This window comes from Colossoma macropomum, unplaced genomic scaffold (genome assembly GCF_904425465.1).
Source record: "Colossoma macropomum unplaced genomic scaffold, Colossoma_macropomum, whole genome shotgun sequence".
Taxonomy (NCBI): domain Eukaryota; kingdom Metazoa; phylum Chordata; class Actinopteri; order Characiformes; family Serrasalmidae; genus Colossoma; species Colossoma macropomum.
The window spans coordinates 18,969,378-18,987,635 of NW_023494784.1; the positions used below are offsets into that span (position 1 = coordinate 18,969,378).

General features: G+C 38.9%; 2 protein-coding genes across 7 annotated transcripts; both read right to left on the reverse strand.

The window, feature by feature from the left end:
- Window positions 1-1,309: 1,309 nt before the first annotated feature.
- Window positions 1,310-9,321, reverse strand: cdc16 (cell division cycle 16 homolog (S. cerevisiae)). Its single transcript, XM_036588236.1, has 18 exons — window positions 9,144-9,321; window positions 8,573-8,627; window positions 8,332-8,429; window positions 7,681-7,719; window positions 7,321-7,461; window positions 5,836-5,995; window positions 5,607-5,701; window positions 5,319-5,452; window positions 4,536-4,615; window positions 4,404-4,453; window positions 4,223-4,296; window positions 3,957-4,082; window positions 3,663-3,815; window positions 3,496-3,559; window positions 3,266-3,327; window positions 2,363-2,498; window positions 2,168-2,258; window positions 1,310-1,774 (listed from the first exon to the last, which is right to left on the reverse strand). Exons 1-18 carry the CDS (start codon window positions 9,189-9,191, stop codon window positions 1,545-1,547), a joined length of 1,836 nt encoding a protein of 611 aa, XP_036444129.1. The 5' UTR covers window positions 9,192-9,321; the 3' UTR covers window positions 1,310-1,544.
- Window positions 9,322-13,082: 3,761 nt separating this feature from the next.
- dcun1d2a (DCN1, defective in cullin neddylation 1, domain containing 2a) lies at window positions 13,083-17,474 on the reverse strand. 6 transcript variants are annotated; one of them, XM_036588768.1, is made up of 7 exons: window positions 17,343-17,474; window positions 16,096-16,312; window positions 15,763-15,931; window positions 14,906-15,036; window positions 14,727-14,809; window positions 14,243-14,339; window positions 13,083-14,039 (listed from the first exon to the last, which is right to left on the reverse strand). In XM_036588768.1, exons 1-7 carry the CDS (start codon window positions 17,343-17,345, stop codon window positions 13,960-13,962), a joined length of 780 nt encoding a protein of 259 aa, XP_036444661.1. In that variant the 5' UTR covers window positions 17,346-17,474; the 3' UTR covers window positions 13,083-13,959. The 6 variants fall into 6 exon arrangements, with proteins under 6 accessions (XP_036444661.1, XP_036444336.1, XP_036444247.1 ...); XM_036588443.1 differs by lacking the exon at window positions 17,343-17,474 and adding an exon at window positions 17,172-17,336; XM_036588354.1 differs by lacking the exon at window positions 17,343-17,474 and adding an exon at window positions 16,603-17,043.
- Window positions 17,475-18,258: the final 784 nt, after the last annotated feature.

Genomic DNA, 18,258 nt, shown 5'->3' on the forward strand with positions numbered 1-18,258 from the left:
CTTTAAATAATCTTAAACCATGTTCACATTACAAGTCTCATTGCTCAGATCTTTCAAACGTTTTTGTTCTCGTTCGGGTATTGGATTTAAATCTGTTATTAATGTGAAAGAACCTGCGTCCTGAAACGACCCGCATGCGCACATCCTAATCAGTGACGAAACGTGAACGAATCACGTGCGTCAGGAATGGCAAACAAACCAGCCAAACAAGCCTATAAAAAATAATTTGGTCAAAACCGCTCGCAGCTGCTCATTAGAGCAAGAGGAGGGAGAAAAATAGATGTGTTGCTTTTTCCTGTTTACTGGCTCCGCTGCCTAGTCAACGGTGAACAATGGCGCATGCGCAGTGAGAAAAATAGTCGCACAGCCACGAATCGGATGCGTATCTGATCTAGGACCACATATGAAAGTGGCTCAGATTAGAAAAGATCACATCTCTGTGTTCACACAGCTCTGAAAACACCAGATCTGTCTCACATAAGGGCACAACATTTGTGCTACTTCAGCCTGCTAATGTGAACGTATGGATGCTCATTAGCTATTTCTGGTCTAGGTGGTCAAAGTGGTTGACAAACTAGACTAGACTGATAGACTGTTGGTCAAGCTGCTTCACCAACTGCTGTTCTTTTTTCAGCAATTAAAGAAAAAAAATTCCAAAGTCTACCTTACCACTGAGGAAAGTTTGTTTTCCACTACTGGTCTCCACACACAGTCTAGGCGAGGGTCTCTCCGGAGTGGACACGGAGCTCTTCAGACTCGGTACGAAAGTGGAGCACGTGTCCAGATCTCCACACACGCGCTCATGAGTGTAGGTCAGATTTGATTTAGTCGGTGCGCAGCCCATCTCTCTCACTGCCGCTTCTCCTAGCTCCCTAACCATGCTCTGTCACACTGAGATCACATCTTTGACCCCCTCACTGACTGGTCTGTGAAGAGCCATGACGTTGTTTAATGAAGAGGGGGCGTCACTGGATAAGGACTGGGGGACTCGACCACCAGCTGTAGTAGAGGGAGGATGTAGGGAATGAATCTTACCACTGCTTTTTAAAGGAAATTGAGAGCAGCCAAGTAAGGGCACGTCTTGTGTTATTCAACGTTACTGATTTGCAAGTTGCTGCAAGTGATTAGAAAAACTGATGAAGGCATAAAAGTTTCTCTTTAGCAATAACTAACTTTTTTGTTGTCAACAATGTCGTTACCAGCAGAGACTTCATCTGTCTGACTACAACCCAGTTTTTCCATTATTTTCTTTACTATAAGACAGTATGTTTCAAGCATGAACAAGATCACTAAAGACAGTGTGCAAAAATACTGATACAGGGTTTATTGCCTGGATTCCTTTTTTTCATTTTAAAACGCCTTTGCATTTATCTCAATACATTTATTCATAATAAAAATTCACCAGGGCTGCAACACGAACATCGTTGTAGATTTTGAGGGAGGAGTGCAGCATGTGAGGTCTTCCTCGGAGCACTCGCATTTTTTTACTCAGTCCTTTATAAATGTCAGTATCTATTTCTCTCTAGCACGCACAGTTGCCACCATCACGTGCTGGTGTCCGACATGGAGGTCTCTAGCATCATGTCATTCTCATGCATGTCACATTCTAAGAGGAAGCGCTGGAAGGCGTCGGCAGGCGGCGTCTCCAGGGCCATAACGCTGCTCTCCTCCAGAGGCTGGGTCTGGCTGTCGCTGGCGTCAGCTGACGTGCCGAGTATCTTCTTTAGAGCTGTCGTGCTGGGGATCATCTTCACTTTATCCTTGATGTCTGTCCCTATGACAGAAAAACAATGTCTGAGCACACTGATTTTTTATATGGACAAAATTTTAAAATGTCTTAATATATCAATGAATCAAGTAACAATTTACTTGGACACTGCTACATAACATTGACATAACTGTGGCATAAACATGACACTGCAGATGCCATATGCTGTCATGAGCAGTTGTGACAAATTTTGTTCATTAACTGGTTACCAGTAATGGTAAAATGACACTGTTATATTATTGAACATAATCTGTCAAGACAACTCATGACAGCACATGACATCCGTAATGATATGCTTATGGCATGCTTATATCAATGTTATATAGCAGGGTTCAAATAAAGTGTTACCACAAATATTTCACCTCTGGCTTCTTCACAGGGAGTGTGTGTTTCACTCACCTATATAAGCATCAGAGTCACCAATATACATCTCAATGCAGTTGCCGAGCATAGTAACAGAAAATGTGTCATCCCTTTTTAGACCAAGTGCCTGCAAAGGAAAATTTTTTTAGCACCTTTGCTCACTGAGAATGAAAGTCTGCATCTTGTAATAATAAGAAATTGAGCATGCATTCAGACAATTGTATTGCTTACAGTGTGAAAGTAGTCGATGGCACTTTCAAAGTCTCCCATGAGGCTGTGCACATAGCCGATAGCTGAGTAGGTGGAGGCATGCTGAGGAACGAGGACCAGGGCCTGCCGATGGTACTCCAGTGCCTGCTCATACTTTCTGCAAAATAAATAAATAAATAAATTATTAACAGTACTAACATTTACGTATGTTTAACACTGTAAGACTGCTCTGCATAATCCTCATGTGATGGTCTAAGTGTACTAAAGCAGTATTGTACAAACTAAATGTAATTTCTCAGGAGCTCAGTAACACAGCTAAAGAAAACAGGTGTTGTCCAGTACCAGTGTCTACATTTTCCAGAAAGCAAGAGAATAGCTCATTCCTAAACAAACACTTAAAGAAAGTAGCAGGGTCTTGAAGTATGAATTTCCAGTCTCTTTGATATTCAGTGAGTGGGCATGCATAATTCATTGAGCAGTGGGATGACAATACTGAACAAGTACTCTGTTTATGCAGAGAGACAGGAGCAAATCTAGTGAAGCTTTGAGAATAAATGGCAAAAAAATGATTCAATGTGTCCAGGGCTCTCTGAAAGCTCTTCATTAAAAACACCACTTTGAGTAATTTTAGAAGCCTGTGCTTTTCAGGTCATTTTGTAGTTAGATCATCACCGTGCCCTGCCTGGAAATAATGTGGCCTATTGACAAGATATTGTGCAAAATAAGAGGACCACCTCTCAGAGGGCTTATTAAAACACATGAATTAGCACTAATGAAGTAATTAGGCATTACAGGGCACAGCAGACTGAATAGTAAATGTTCCAATAGATATTCAAACTCTGCTCACAAAAAAGCTTAATGTAAAAAAATAAAATAAATAAAAATAAAAAATATTTGAAGCCATACTGCTCGCTTTCAACTTACTTCAGTTTTCGACACACATGACCCAGATTGTTCAAGAGTGGCTCCCATTTGTCCACTGTTACCTGAAGCAAAAAAAGAAAAATAAATAACAATAATTCACTTCACCAGAAGATCCAATGTATACAAGCCTTGTGTTATTTCTTTTTAAACACAAGAAGAACAGAAAGTGTCTAAGAAATGTTATTCCTTTGGTCTGTAAGAAATTTCTCTCAGGCCGACTGTACAATTACCTCATTGCCAATGGCTTTGATCTTCTCCATTGCATCTAGAAACAACTTCTCTGCCGTCTTCCAGCTAGAATGATATAACCGGTTAATTATCTACGTAAAAGTAAAAAATCTGCTAATCTGTTAACTTTACAAAAGTGTTAATATGAGGACCTGTAAGGCCTACTCACTCGCCATTCTGGAAGGCCACCACAGCTACCTCGTGGATGACGAAGGGGTCTTCTGGAGCAATGCTCAGAGCTTGGCTGAAAAACCGCTCTGCCAGCTTTGGGTTGTTGGTGAGTCCATACTCCAAACCAATATACAGCATGGGTAAATGACACCTTTTCAGCAGTGGACATGATAAATCAATAAAAAGTCAACGCTTTTGTACTTTTTTTTTTTAACAGAACAGCAAGTCCCAAGCTTACACATCACCTACAGTAAACAAATGCTAACATTTATTTAAAAAAACCCTTGCATACCCTTTCATTAGCTGGGCAGCAGTGAAGTAGGCTGCCATGGCTTGATCGTGCTCACTCTCCACAGCAAACGAATGGCCGTATGCAATCCATGCTGGTCCATATGTGCGCTCCAGTGTGGTGGCTTTACTACAACCCAAACAAAACATTATACTGACTGATCAGTAGCAGCTTAGTATTACAAAGGCTAATGTGCTGCCTTGCTAGCCATACATTTGAGTATTCATGTCGATTTATGAGTCACTGAAGGGCAAACTTATTGGTCTTACCTAAGATACCGCCGTGCATGCTCATTTTTATGCCCTACCATTAGGTAGTAACATCCAACAGCAAACCATGACACCTAGGCAATTATTTAAAAAAAATAAACAAACAAAAAACAACTATTTATAAAACAGGTACAAAATACATTGGTACATATAAGAAACTTCATTTAAAGGCTGTACTCACTGGGTTATTTGGGTATAGATCCACCAACTTATGAGATAGGTAGAACAATTCTGCCAGGACACAAATACAGGACATTTACAAAAAAATTAAACACTTAAGTGGAAAAATAAAGCAAAGTAATACATTTCCTACCATTTGCTTTGCTCAGCTCCACCAGGGTTCCTATGTGCACTGGTAAACAATTAGCATGGAATGGGTCTTTCACCATTACCCTGAACAGAAAACATGTGAGAAGCACTCAGTATAGACCCACCGAGAATAACAAGACATTCACAACAAGCAATATGGTGAAACACAAAGTCAACATGGGCACAGAGGAATGTGATTCCTTTTATGTCATAACATGTTACCTCACCCAAGATGATGTTTTAACATCAGTTTGATGCACTTTGAAAAGTACTGTCACAAGGTACAGTGTGATTCTGAAGTAGTACTTGAGCAACTGTACTTTGTTACTATACTTCCACATTATTCTACTTTACTCAACCATTACTGAAATAGGATAGTTATACTCTTAATATTACTTACTTTTTATTCCTTTTCGTTTAGACTTCATTCCAAATTTCAAAACCATGATTTTATAGCAGTTTTTCTTTGTTTTTCTCACATATTTCCCACATTATTATATAAATGTGTGTGTATATATATATATATATGGATAAAGAGACATTGGAATATGGACCTCAGGGGAAAAATAAAGATATAATGTAAGGGACCTTTAAGTGCATTTGCTTTTACTGAAAAGGGTGAATTTTATGCAGAGCCATTTGCCTGGGTTATGTGCATGTGATCAGCTTTAATTAAATGTTAAATTAAATGTTAAAAACAACAACAAAAAAAAGATTGTGCCGAATCTTAATTTTATCATTTTTGATCATGAGTTTGTGTACAATTCTATGAAAAACATATACTTACATTGATGTAAGAGCGTAGCACATCTTAAAATCACAGTTGTAATAATGTCGTTCTGCAAGAGAGACGACTACATCCAAATTGTCCTGAAGACCATTGACCATATCAGGTACGACCATCTCACTCGGTTTGTTATACTGTCAATGAGGAGATCAGCATTTTAGTGAACATTCAATTCTTATTTTGGCAGTATTCAATTGATGTATAAGGGCATAATTTTAAAATGTGATTTCTGCATCTACAGATCATATGATACGGAGATATCTAAAGGAGAATGAGATGCTTTCTCACCTTCTTCAACTTGTTTTCATAAAGAAAGTGTAGTAATTCCTCTTCCTCTTCAGTACATTGCTGGCCTAAGGGAAGGGAATCTAAGAAATCTCTTTCTGCAATGACAGAAAAGGCCAAGATGAAGCTCCAGTGGAAAGTCTTAATAGCATGTTGTTAGCCTTAATAGCTTAATGGTAAACACCAAACAGTAGAAAATGCAGTCAGCTTGAATATAAACTATTTCTCTCACCCTCTTGGGCAGTCAGCATGTGATGGGATGTTAAAAGGTCAAAGGCTTCAAAGCAGTAGACGTCCAATTTCAAGGCCTCTTTGTAGCTGGACGTGGCTAGAGGTCTGTTGTCCATGGCATCATAGATTTTTCCCCGCAGGAGGCAGATAGAACTGCTGATCTGAGGGGCATGACCACAGGGAGTCAGAAACACTTAACCTGCTGTGGCCTTCAAATATCAACCATATTTCTGTGTGTGCTGCCATGAAGGCAGGTCACCTTCAGCCTTGAAATAAGGAGTACATGAGTCTGAACTTATATTAGTCATAAAATGCACAGCTAGGGCACTATCGAATTTTTATCATCACCAAGGCATGCATTTTCACAATAAACACACAACTATATATAGTTGCATGCTAAGATGTGGTCATATTACCCTTGGTCTTATTATAGATTAACAGATTACAGAAATTTCAGATTGAAATTCACCTGAGAAAATCTCATTTAAAAAGCTATTTGTCTGGACAGGAAGCAGTTATTTGCTTAGAAAAACTAATATTCAAACTAATATGAATAATATTAATACAATTGGTAGTAGTTTTTATAAATGTGCTGATTTAACCATTTAACCGCTTAGTCAATATTTAATTAAATTAAGTAAGATGGTGATAGAAGTTAATACATTCAAACATCACACACACACACACACACACACTTATATATATATATATATATATATATATATATATATATATATATATATATGTGTGTGTGTGTGTGACGTATGAATGTATTAACTTCTATCATCAGCTTACACAATTTGTAGTATTTTAAAGCAAAAACACACTTATTGCTGAGATAAATTTTAAGTAATGTGTTTGGGTGCCTAAGACTTTTGTGCAGTACTGCATAACATGCAATTGTGATCTAAGTGGCTATTAGCATTCCTTTTGTTTGCATACAGTTGTTGAATATTGTGATAAAGATGCAAGATTCTGTAATTTACAATTAAAGTAGCCTGTACAATTATAATGTTTAGGAGATTTCACTGATTTTGTCTCTCTTTGTTTTCATGCTGACTGCCTACATGAAATGGTTATTATTCAGATGAGTATTATCAACTGATTTTTTAGTTTGTCTGATCTGAAGCTGCCTCTGAGAACAGCTGAAATCTATCTGTGTGTAATTTAATATTGTTCCCCCTTTATGGTTATGAATCTGTCAGTCTGTTATTCTTTTTGGTGCAGTTATCACAGAAACTCATATTGCAAATGACAAAAACACAATCTATCAAATCAGCCTTAGTTTGAGCGATAAAATCCACTTTATACACTAGACCCAATATTTTTGCTTGAGCTGAAGAATCTGATCAGAAGTCTCAAACAGCCCAGCAATCATGAGAAAGTATTCAAATGAAGGTAATGTGACATAGTTGAACAAGAGAAGCAAGCAGATAATTATACATTTTTTCTGTGTCAATATCATAAGCAGAAAAGAAATGCTCACTGAAGCTGGGGACATTTCCCATTCTTTGGTTGTTTCTCTTGTGCCATTGTCCTCTTTTGGACCTTTGTCCAATAACTTTTTACTCGCTGGTTCTTCCGTGTCCAGAATATCAAGGGCCTGCTGGTACTCTTTGGCAGCATACTGAAAGAAAAAAAAAATAAAGAAAAAAATAAAGAAAGAAAGCACTTGCTGGTGAGAAATTGAGCAATGAAATAAAAATGTCAAAGAGAAAAACACCGAAATGCATTGTAAAAATAAGACCTACACCTATTGTGGTGTAAATAGTTGCATGACCAAGTATGCAAATAAACAAATACATTTCAATGTGCTTTGAAATGTCATATGCTTGGAAATACTCACATGGCACCTTGCAGCAAGATATTGACAGGCTCCATATAGCTTTAAAACAAAAACAAAGCACAGATCCCACAAACATGGTGTTATTTGCCAATGTCTTGCCTACAAAAATTGGATTTCTACATACTATCCAGAACAGACTGCTCCATTAGTTCCTGAATTGCATAAAGTTCACCTCTCTTACTGTTAGCCTGAATAGAAAATTCAGACACAAGGCTTTTTCCTTCTGTATTTGTATCCTTCTGATGTATGTACAAGTAAACATAGAGGGTCTTTTAGCTAGCTGGCTGTTTTTTCTTTAAGATAGGAAGGGGTTGATGGAGGAGGAGGTGAAACATGATATTATTGGTTATCATTATTTTTCTCTACCCACTGGTGCACAGTGATATAAACAAAACCCAGATGTTTTCAAACTCATTACATTTCAATGAACAATTATGAGTAAACAGGAATTTAGTCTTTTAAATCGTATGGTATGATTATTTGTACTTAAGACCAAGAACATCACACTAACAAGGTTAAAAGAGCAAATTTTGATTGCATGTTGACTTTTAAGTATGTTAGCTGTCAGTAAGAAGCACAACTGGCTTAGGAAATCCATGTGCCACTTTCCAAGATGATTGACAAAGTTAACATTATTGTAACAGTCCTTACCTTGTCAAGTTTGCGGGACCTTAGAGCATGAGAGGCTCTGTGGTACTGCGACGTAAGATAAAGGCACTGTGCTAACCAATAAATGTCTTGAGGATCCTCTGATGAAAATAAACATAAGGATCAATCATTTAGCATCAGCAACAGTATGTATTCCGTCAGTCTAGAAACAGAAGTGTTTCAAATTTCATTTCACACATTAGTCAAATGCAGCACCTGCAGTATTAGCAGCTATGATACTCACCATGAGATAAAGATGCTACCTTATCAGCCCAGAATAGAGCACTTTGATACTGTTGCTGCAAAATAATGAAAACAATGATAACTGAGATGAAGGGAAAAAACTTGGCCAACTTCCCTTCACATTTGGACAACTTAGTTTCCAGCTATCTTGCGGAACTAATGGTTAGTGTTTGAATACATTACTGTAAAACAAAATAACACATCACTGCAAATATCAATACTTCTGATAAAATATGCAATCAATTCCTAAGCTGTTAAATGTAAAATAGCAGTAAGTTCAATAAGTTTGTAGACCAGCAAAATGGTTAGCAATCTAGCTAGCTAACTGTAGCAGCATTCAGAGAGCGCTCATCCGTTCAGAGAAATCAAAACACAGACACGGGGGTCAGATGTGTTTTCTGGCTACAGCAGCTCACAGTACTGTAATAATATCTGATAGGTTTGAATCTGTTATATCCGTTAAGTACACAAGTCAGAGACTGCTGAGCTAAGCTAACGGCTAGTCTCTGTAATGCTGGCTATGTAACACCAGTTTGGCCGTGCTAGCTTTAAGGTCTCAAGTCTCTTTTTACCTGATCTATGTAGTGTCGCACACGCTTCCGAAGTCTGTCGAGATTCATGGTGATTTTCTGGGTTTCTCATACACAAACCCGAGTCATGCTAGTGAAGTCTGTGGGAGGAAACGCGCCGCTGTGAAGCGGACTTACTCTCAAACCAACACACAAACCCGCCGTTAGCATCAACTTTGTGTAACGCTACACGGTCCCCAGAAACACCGGCTCTACAGCCGAGTTCCTATCTGATTGTTTGGTGCCCTGCTGTCCTAACATTACTCCTGACAATTTCTTCTATACAGTCGATTTAAAGGAGATATATTGTACTGTTTTATTTATTTGACATTTAACATTTTCTTTGTGAACATGTTGTTTGCAGGGTGTTGATTTTGTGTGCTAAGGACTACTAAGTAGGTAAGAGGTGTGGTGAGCTCATCGGAGCACAGTGTAAAAAAAAAAAAATAATACACACTTTAGCTAGCTGTCCTAATGGGAGTATAATATTATGTTAGCGAAGAAGCTATTAGGCACGTCTATTTTCACCTTTTACATCAGCTCTCTAGCTTAAACACAGACGTTTGAGGCTCATAACAGGCACCTAAGTAACATATTCTTTACTTTGGATGTTACAGTTTGGACATGGACTCCTTCAGTAGAGAGGTAATGCCAATCTTTGAATATTACTAGAGCCTGTTAGTCAAACTATCTGCCTATTTATCTTATTTTAGTGAGAGGCCAGAATATAGTATACAGAAAGATTGTAAACAGATTGTTAAAAGATTGTTACAGTGAAGTATCGTATATATAATTTGGCAAGGAAAATGCTTTTTTGTTTACTATGTCTCCTTTAATGTGTACACTGTGGAAAGTCATTAATCCATAGCTTTTTATATCAGAAATTCAATTTGAACAGATAAAATGTAAGTAATACTAGTACAATTTCAAATTGTATTTTACTTGTTCAAACTAAATACTTGATATCAAAAACTGTCAAATATATATCAAGAGCAGAGTAGCCTAGACGTAAAGCAACACTCTAAACCAGGAAGGTTAGACTTCAGTCCTGGAGAGCCTCAGCACTGTGAAATCTGGTGTGTTAGAAATGTAAAACAGCTATTTTTTGCAGCAGTATGGCCCCCGCAAGGACCAGAGCATGTCACATTTACTCTAGTCAGACTTTTTGTCCTTTCAGTAAAGATTACGGTCATAACTCCAAATTACCACATGATGGGGCTCCTGAGCAGAAAAACCTCACGAGGTGCTCTCTGTGAAATTTGAGTAGAACAAATGTGTACAAATATACAGCTGTATTAGTATTTATTAGTAGTACTGTTGCTGACTGTAGTTTTTTGGATGTTGGGGTGTATTTGGCCTATTGTCACTGTCCAAAGAAAAAACATCTCAAAAATGCAGAAAAGGAGAAAGCAAAAACACTCTTAATTTATAATGTAAGGTAACATAAAGAGCTTTATTTTTAAGACATTTTGCACCATTTCTATTGGTCCATTTATTATGAAGTTTAAATGAAATGTAAAGGATAGCCACCATCTTTAAATGATGTAGAAGAATAAAAATGGAAATACATGTTTGTTTTATATTGGACAGCAACTTATTACTGGTTATCATGGCAGTTCAATTCGCATTTCTACTTTAACATGCAGAGTTTGCTCAGAGATCGCCCAAAATAACCAGGCCAGCATGTAAGTGTCTAGTTTGTTAGCTGACACCATGTGCACTCATTTAAACTAGTCCAAGCCTGTTTCCAAAAAAAGTTGGGATGCTGTACAAAATGTAAATAAAAACAAAATGTAAATAGAAAAATGTATTTGTATGTGTGTGTGTGTGTGTATGAGTGAGTGATGGTAGGAATGCATGTTTTATCTTATATTTTATTTTATTCACTACATGTAAACTGATACTGTGCACTGTGAGTTCCTGTAACCAAAACCAAAGTCCTTGTATGTGTAAGCATACGTGGCCAATAAAGCTTGATTCTGATTCTAAAATGCAATGATGTCCAAATCATTTAAACCCTATATTTAATTGAAAACAATACACAGACAACATTTCAAATGTTGAAACTGACAAATGTCAGTTCACCATTTTGTTTGAATCACTTGCTCTTTTAACAACACACTGTAAGCGTTTGGGAACTGAGGAGAATAACTGCTGTAGTTTTCAAAGTGAAATGTTTTTCCATTCTTGCCTGATATATAATTTCAGCTGCTCAACAGTTCAGGGTCTGCTTTGTCATATTTTCGTTTTATAATGCACCAAATATTTTCAGTGGGTGACAGGTCTGGACTTTTTACTACAGAGCTATGCTGTTGCAATATATGAAGAATATGGTTTGACATTGTCTTGCTGAAACAAGCAAGGCTTTCTCTGTAAAAGACGTTGTCTGGATGGCAACATGTATTGCTTCAAAACCTGTAAATATCACTCAGCAGTAATGCTGCCTTCACAGATGTGCAAGTCATCCATGCCATGTGCAGCAATGCACCCCCAAACCATCACATGCTGACTTTTGAACTGGGCGCTGCTAACAAGCTGGGTGGTCTTTAGCCCAGAGGATGAAGCATCCCTAATTTCCAAAAAGAATATCAAATTTTGATTCGTTGGACCACAGGACACTTTTCTACTTCGCCTTAGTCCATCTTAAATAAACTCTGCCCCAGAGAAGGTGGCAGCATTTTTGGATCCTGTTTATATATGCTTTCTTCTTTGCATGGTAGAATTTTACTTGCATTTGTGGATGCAGCACTGAACGGTGTTCATAGCATTATTAGCATTATTCTTGAATTGTTGCACTATTTGCCTGCACATTCTTTCACAGAGTGGTGAACCCCTCATCATCTTTACTTCTGAAAGACTCAGCCTCTCTGGTTGCTCTTTTTATACCCAGTCATGTTACCGACCCATTGTCAATTGACTTTATTAGTTGTGAGATTCTCCACCAGGTGTTTTTTAGCATTACACAACTTTACCAGTCTTTTGTTGCCCTGTCTCAGCTTTTTTGAAATGTGTTGCTGGCATCAAAATCCAAATGGGCATATATTTTTCAAAACATAGTAAAATTTCAGAGTTTCAATGTTTGATATGTTGTCTTTGTACTATTTCCAATTAAATATAATGTTTAAATGATTTGCATATCATTGCATATTGGTTTTATTTACATTTTAATTGTCTTGTGATGTCAAGATGTCAAATTGTTTTCTCAAGATCACAACCTATCTTAACCTTACAAGAAAATGAAGTTGTGATCCCAAAATAACAGTCCAGAATATTGTAACTACATCATGGCCTCTCCGGACTTCAGTAAGGTTCAACTACCTCTAGAGAATCTACCACCCTGGAGAGTTCAAATCTAACACACCTAGCTCCTCAGCCAATACACAACTGTCAGAGGCTCCTGAAGGCCTTCATTACCTGGATCAGTTGTAATGGATTAGGGTTGGAGCTAAACTCTGCAGGGCGGTAGATCTCCAGGACCAGAATTGGGCACCTCTGACCTATACTGTAAGCTTTTTAGATACCTGCTCATTGGATTTGATGTTGGAACATTGCTGTGAGGATTTGATTGCGTTCAGTCACAAGAGCATTAGTAAGGTCAGCTAATGATGTTGGATAATTAGCTCTGGATCACAAAGGTCTTGGAGGGAGCTCCATTACTCCAGGGAATGTGGTCCCACCCCTCTAGGAAACACTTGGCATTGGGCAAGGTGACCTCACAAGTGGCTTCTCCAGAAAAGCAGAACTGCTTAGAAAGGGTGTCTGGATACTTTTGAATACATAGTGTATTTCTGAAAATTATACTTGCATCCATATAGCAACCTAGTTAGAACCATTCATGATCTCCTGTATGCAACATAGACTTCTTTTTTTGTGCCACATACATTACGAAGTCATGTGCAGTGTGAGGCTCTGAAAAGAATGAAAAGGAAGGACATTCAGACCTACTTGGGCAATAATTTATTTTTACATAATTCTGGCAACTGATAAACAAAAAATGAGAAACACTGAATGGCATTGCTCTTAAACCAGATTCTGCAAGAGCGCAAATGTTAGTGTAATACATGACCTAAAATGAAACCATATGTGTTATTGAGGCATTAGAGAAGAGTTATTCATTTTTCCTTTACACAAATCACCTTTCCACACATTTATAAATGCCTTTTTTCCATATTTTATAAAATATTGTTTTATTTATAATATTCATCTCTGTACATACTGCTACAGTAGATACAGTATTTTACAACGGCAACAAGTTTTGTGCTGGTGGTGTGAGCTGCATGCTGCTCTGTCCAGGGGTCTCTGGTTTTGAAAGTGCATTTGATCTATACACCATGTTAAGTCGTACAGAAGGTACATATCCAGGAAACAAACAAAAAAATCTGTTGTAAAACATGTTACTTCATGTACTCTCCTAGTGTTCTGTGATGCAGAGTGTGAATGGGATAGGTGTGCAAGTGGGACACTGTCTGCCATGAGGGTGAGGTATTGGATTTGTGGAGATCCCCCAGAATCCCTCAGGGTCTCTGGACAGGATTAGTTCACCAGCAGCAGCAGCTGACATTGTGCATGTGACAGCTCTAAAAGAAATCTTGAGTCTCCCACTTTCATCTGGACTTCTTCTCCTTTGTACTGCTTTGAGGCCTGAGTCTTTTCTATCCCCTTCTCCTGTCATCAAGCTTGGAGTTTTCAAGTGTTTCTTCATTATTTTCCCTTTTTGTTTGTGTGTGTGTGTGTGTGTGCAATTTTTATACAAGTCTTTAAAAAAAGCTGAATTCAGTGAGGCAACGAAGACCCAAGCTGTCAAACAGCGGAGCCAGTCCTATACAGTTTTGCGCTTTGATCCAGTCACAATTGGCCGGGCATATTCCACAAAGTCATCTATGAGGACTGGCCATGCTCCTAAAATAAAACATTGGTCACATGATTACAATTCCACATTTTAAAGAGGATTATTCACAGCTTTCTTGAAATTAATTCCAAACTGTTGCACTACAACCCAGCAAGTGCACCACTGTAATTAACTCAATGTAGGCAGTGTAAGCATAGGGCCATATAAGGCATGGTTTTTATTAAAGAGATACATATTAAACAATCACTCTCACCTTCCTCATCATAGTTTGACATATCATCAGCAATCATGTTGCCAAAATCCAGAAGCAAGTTCCACGTATCTCTTGGAATTGATCGCTTATGGTGCTCCTTTTTACAGTACAGGAAAAAGAAAAGCGAGTTAAAGACACTTTTTGGTAGTAAATAAAGTTCAAATAAGCATCCCACCCAGCTGGAAACTTCCACAAATTAATTTTTCTTCTGCAAAAAATAGGCAGCATAATGACTCATTCCTGAAGATGCTCATTCTGCAGTCACCATAACAGGCGTTCCTTGAAATAACATATACTGACATGCTGTCAAAAAGAGATTTTCATTTCTAACAGTGTCAACTGTTTTGACTCTTTCCTTTTCTTTTTATGACGGCAGAAATAAACTTGGATCCATGTTTTAATATAATGTGATACATCGGTGTGCAAAATATTTTTATTTACTTTCTCTGAGCATTTAACATTTTCCAAAACTCTGTATACTTACCAATAAAAATCTATTCCAGAGGTCAAGAAACTTGAAGCGGCCAGTCAAAACTAAGTTCCAGTAAGCTACTGCCATCTCTAAATCTAACAAAAACAACCATGAAATTAAATTTACACATCATGGTCAAATTTGGATATTACTGGTGTGTTGTTTACTGAATATCTCATCTCCACCATTACCTAAACCCTTCTGTCCAGGATTCTTTGCAAAGTTGAATGTAAACTGATAGAAGTCCTTAAACTTTCCACTGTCTTTCAGTTCCTGTTCCAATCGAGGCAGCAGAGCCCGGAGTTTCTCTGGACTATCACACCTGCAGGCCAAAGAGAAGAGAAGTCACAAATCCAATCACAGGAATCTTCCACAGAGATAAACCTAAAGCAGAATTCCAACTATTTACCAAACATTTCTGCATAACTCCATCATTTAGAGAAGTTTGATGTAAATACTGTGTTCTAGAGAAACTTACTGAGGCAGAATTTTTCACAGTGGTGGTGATAGGAACCAGACGTCCAAAGTGCTACTACATGTGCTACAACAATAGTTACAAATATACTGTCTGATGCCTGAGACAATGTTTTACAGTAGTTTCAAAATAAGGTTTTAGCCTAAAATTTATTTTTTTAATGCATTTCAAGGCCAAAAGATACACGCAGGGTGGAATAGTACACAAAAAACATATTTTTTTGTTTTCAGATTTACCATTATTTTACTATGAGTAATATTACATATAAAAGGTCATAAGACGTGTAGATTCACTGGCCTTATGGAAAGTAAATAGATTGGCTAAATTTGCACTGTAGACATCACAAACCCTGGTTCCCATCACCTCCACTGTAAAGAAGAGCTGATAAGTTTCTATACAACACACATTTTCATATCAAACCACTCTGAATTACTTTTCTAATGACATCTGGGTGACTTCATTGTGCAGAAGTTTTGAAAAAGTCCCTTTTAAGACTCAAAGATATAAGACAATAACTGTGCAGTCTATGATGACCATGGGCTCAAAGAATCATTTGATGATGTTCAAGCGCACCCCAAGTCTGTCATGCCATCGAGGAACTCCTTCCTGCTGAACTCGCACTGCGTCGCTGCTCGGAATTTCCATGCCACTACCAGAACACTTATGCTGGCCGGGTCCAGATTGAGATCATCACAAAACTGTTGTATTCCATCAATTCCAATCTTATTCTCATCCTGAGGATCTGAGAGAGACAGAACCTTCCATTTATGCTTGTATAAACATGTATAATTCCCTCTTATTATGCAAGATCATGCATGGTCCGTCTCACCAGTCATGCTAGGGAGTAACGTTCAACAAGTGGTAAACATACAAGCACCCACTGAAGCAGCGTGTGGGAAAACTTGCCTTTGTATCTGTTGTAGAGCTGCTCCAGCTTCTTTCTGTCGACTGAGGTTTTCATGGATTCCTTGAAGTAGAGATCTGGGTTCTGGAAGTAGTTGTCGGTGGCCACTTCTAGTTTCCAGTCATTCTGAGTGAGGCAGTACACAGCTGTCTTCTCCCCCGCTTGCGTGAAGGACATGAACTGTCGTACCTTGTCCTTCTGTGAAGATTTCAGCTTATGCTGCACGGACACAGAGGAGAAGAGGCCTTCAGTCACACAGTGTGACAATCGGAGAAAGACACACAGCAGGGTGTACAAACAGAAACACACAAATACACTGAGGGGCAAAAGTACGCACATTCAGAGACGCAGGACAGAAGCAGACAGTGAGAAGACACAGAAGGGGTAAATGGGCGTTAATCAGTTAATCAGACACTAGGCAAAATCAAACACCTGGCTCACACAAACAGATAATAAGTCTCTGAAGCAGGCGGTTGAGATTTGTTAAGCTTCCAGCAGAAGACACACACCCTGAACTGCCTGAACTGCGACGGGCCACTTGCAAAACTAGCACTTGACTTGTAATATGAGATGACAGACCTCTCTCTGACGAGCTCAGGGCGTCCAGTGCACAAAAACAAACCATGTTGTGAAACGGTTATTTTGATCATGCAGAGTAAGCTTTAAGTTACAACTATTTTTACAGTCGTGGCTGTAGGAAAAGAAATGGACAACAACCATCCTGGCCATTCAGAATCGAGGCGGGCGTAAACACAGCGCAAAAGTTGCACTATGTTCAGGAACAGTTATAACGGCGTGTTACTCGGTGTCTGACAGAGCTGCTGGCAAACCCGGTCTGTTGGAAACTCATCGACTGCGCAAGTATCCAATTACGCACGACTAATATCCCACGTTTATTAAAGTCATCAGCAGCGAAAAGTGCAGGCTGGCCGTGTGTTTAGGGTGTCGACCCCTGCAGCCTGTCCGCGGCGGCGGGCGAGCCTCAACGCCGGGGTCAGTCCGCTGCTCTGCCCTGCACACCAAAAAGGGAAAGGTACGTGCGGGGCCACCGCGGCGGACTCTAATATCAACAACTGACCTTCCTGCTCTCGCAGCCTACAACATTTCTGCACTCAAACATTTGAAGGTGCGACCGAGGCTGACGAAAAGCCCGTTTGAGTGGCGCTACCGCGGCACGACTCACACACCCTCGCTTCCGCCTCATGGCAACGGTAAATATGACCGTTTGATAATTCCCCAGATCACCTACCATTTTATCACCCGCTGTCTGACCAAATTGATACCCAGTAGTCCCATATACGGCTGCGCGTGAGCGTCGAGGGAATGCGCTAGAGGAGCATGGAGCATGCGCACTGGCGCTCCGGTATGACGGGAACTGTAGTTTACAAGCGAAAGCCACCGGCTCTGCAGATGATCTGTGGAGGTAGTAACTCTTAGCGCGCGCTGTCAGTACTATGTTAGTAACCCTGCAACTTTGAAGTTTTTTTTTTTCTGTTATCACAGTTATTGTTGTTGTTGAAGCTGTTATCCAGTCATTGTCCAGATTGAAAAGAACATCTAATTCATCATAAAATTGATCGTAACAATAATTATTTAGGCACAGGGGTGTATCTTTGAAAGCCCACCAATGTCACATTATGACAATAACATACATACACACATAACAAAGACCTGATAAATAGCTTTAATAAACAGACTGTGTTTGTTTATATGCACTTTGAACAGCACTGGAAATCAAAGCAAGCAAAATGATTGCGCAACTGCTAATTCTTTCTGCACTTTTGGGTCTGAGGGAACTTTTGATTATTTTAAATATGGTGGCAAGGCTAAGGGGCCTTTATTTCATTTATTGTTGTTATGTATTTAAGGACTATTCATTCATTTGCACCTGCAGTGGACTATACTCAGTTTTTGACCACCTTGGCCAGCCCTTGTGGGCCCTAGCAGTGAGAGGCCCTGATCACTGGCCCCACTCACATAGTCAATAATCCATCCCTGTTGGCAGATGAAGAAAACCTGCAGCCTACGGCATTACACATATATTACACAGGACGTGTTTACAAAGACAACAGACAACTAACTGTATGTGCTGGCCTATGGGTACTTTTTTTTATCAATAGGCAGAATTTATTTTTAGAATAGGGAAAATCGCTGAATAAGCTCTT

Bases quoted from the DNA above. Each gene is read 5' to 3' on its own strand.
- dcun1d2a (XM_036588354.1), bottom strand. From the start codon at position 16,743: ATGATCAAAATAACCGTTTCACAACATGGTTTGTTTTTGTGCACTGGA. The intron at 15,932-16,095 runs GCAAGTTTTCCC...TGTCTCTCTCAG, and splicing joins GCTCTACAACAGATACAAAG to ATCCTCAGGATGAGAATAAG. The intron at 14,810-14,905 runs GTAATGGTGGAG...TGTTTTTGTTAG, and splicing joins TCCTGGACAGAAGGGTTTAG to ATTTAGAGATGGCAGTAGCT.
- cdc16 (XM_036588236.1), bottom strand. From the start codon at position 9,191: ATGAATCTCGACAGACTTCGGAAGCGTGTGCGACACTACATAGATCAG. The intron at 5,453-5,606 runs GTGAGAAAGCAT...CCTCATTGACAG, and splicing joins ATGAAAACAAGTTGAAGAAG to TATAACAAACCGAGTGAGAT. The intron at 3,560-3,662 runs GTGAGTAGGCCT...ATATCATTCTAG, and splicing joins GTGGCCTTCCAGAATGGCGA to CTGGAAGACGGCAGAGAAGT.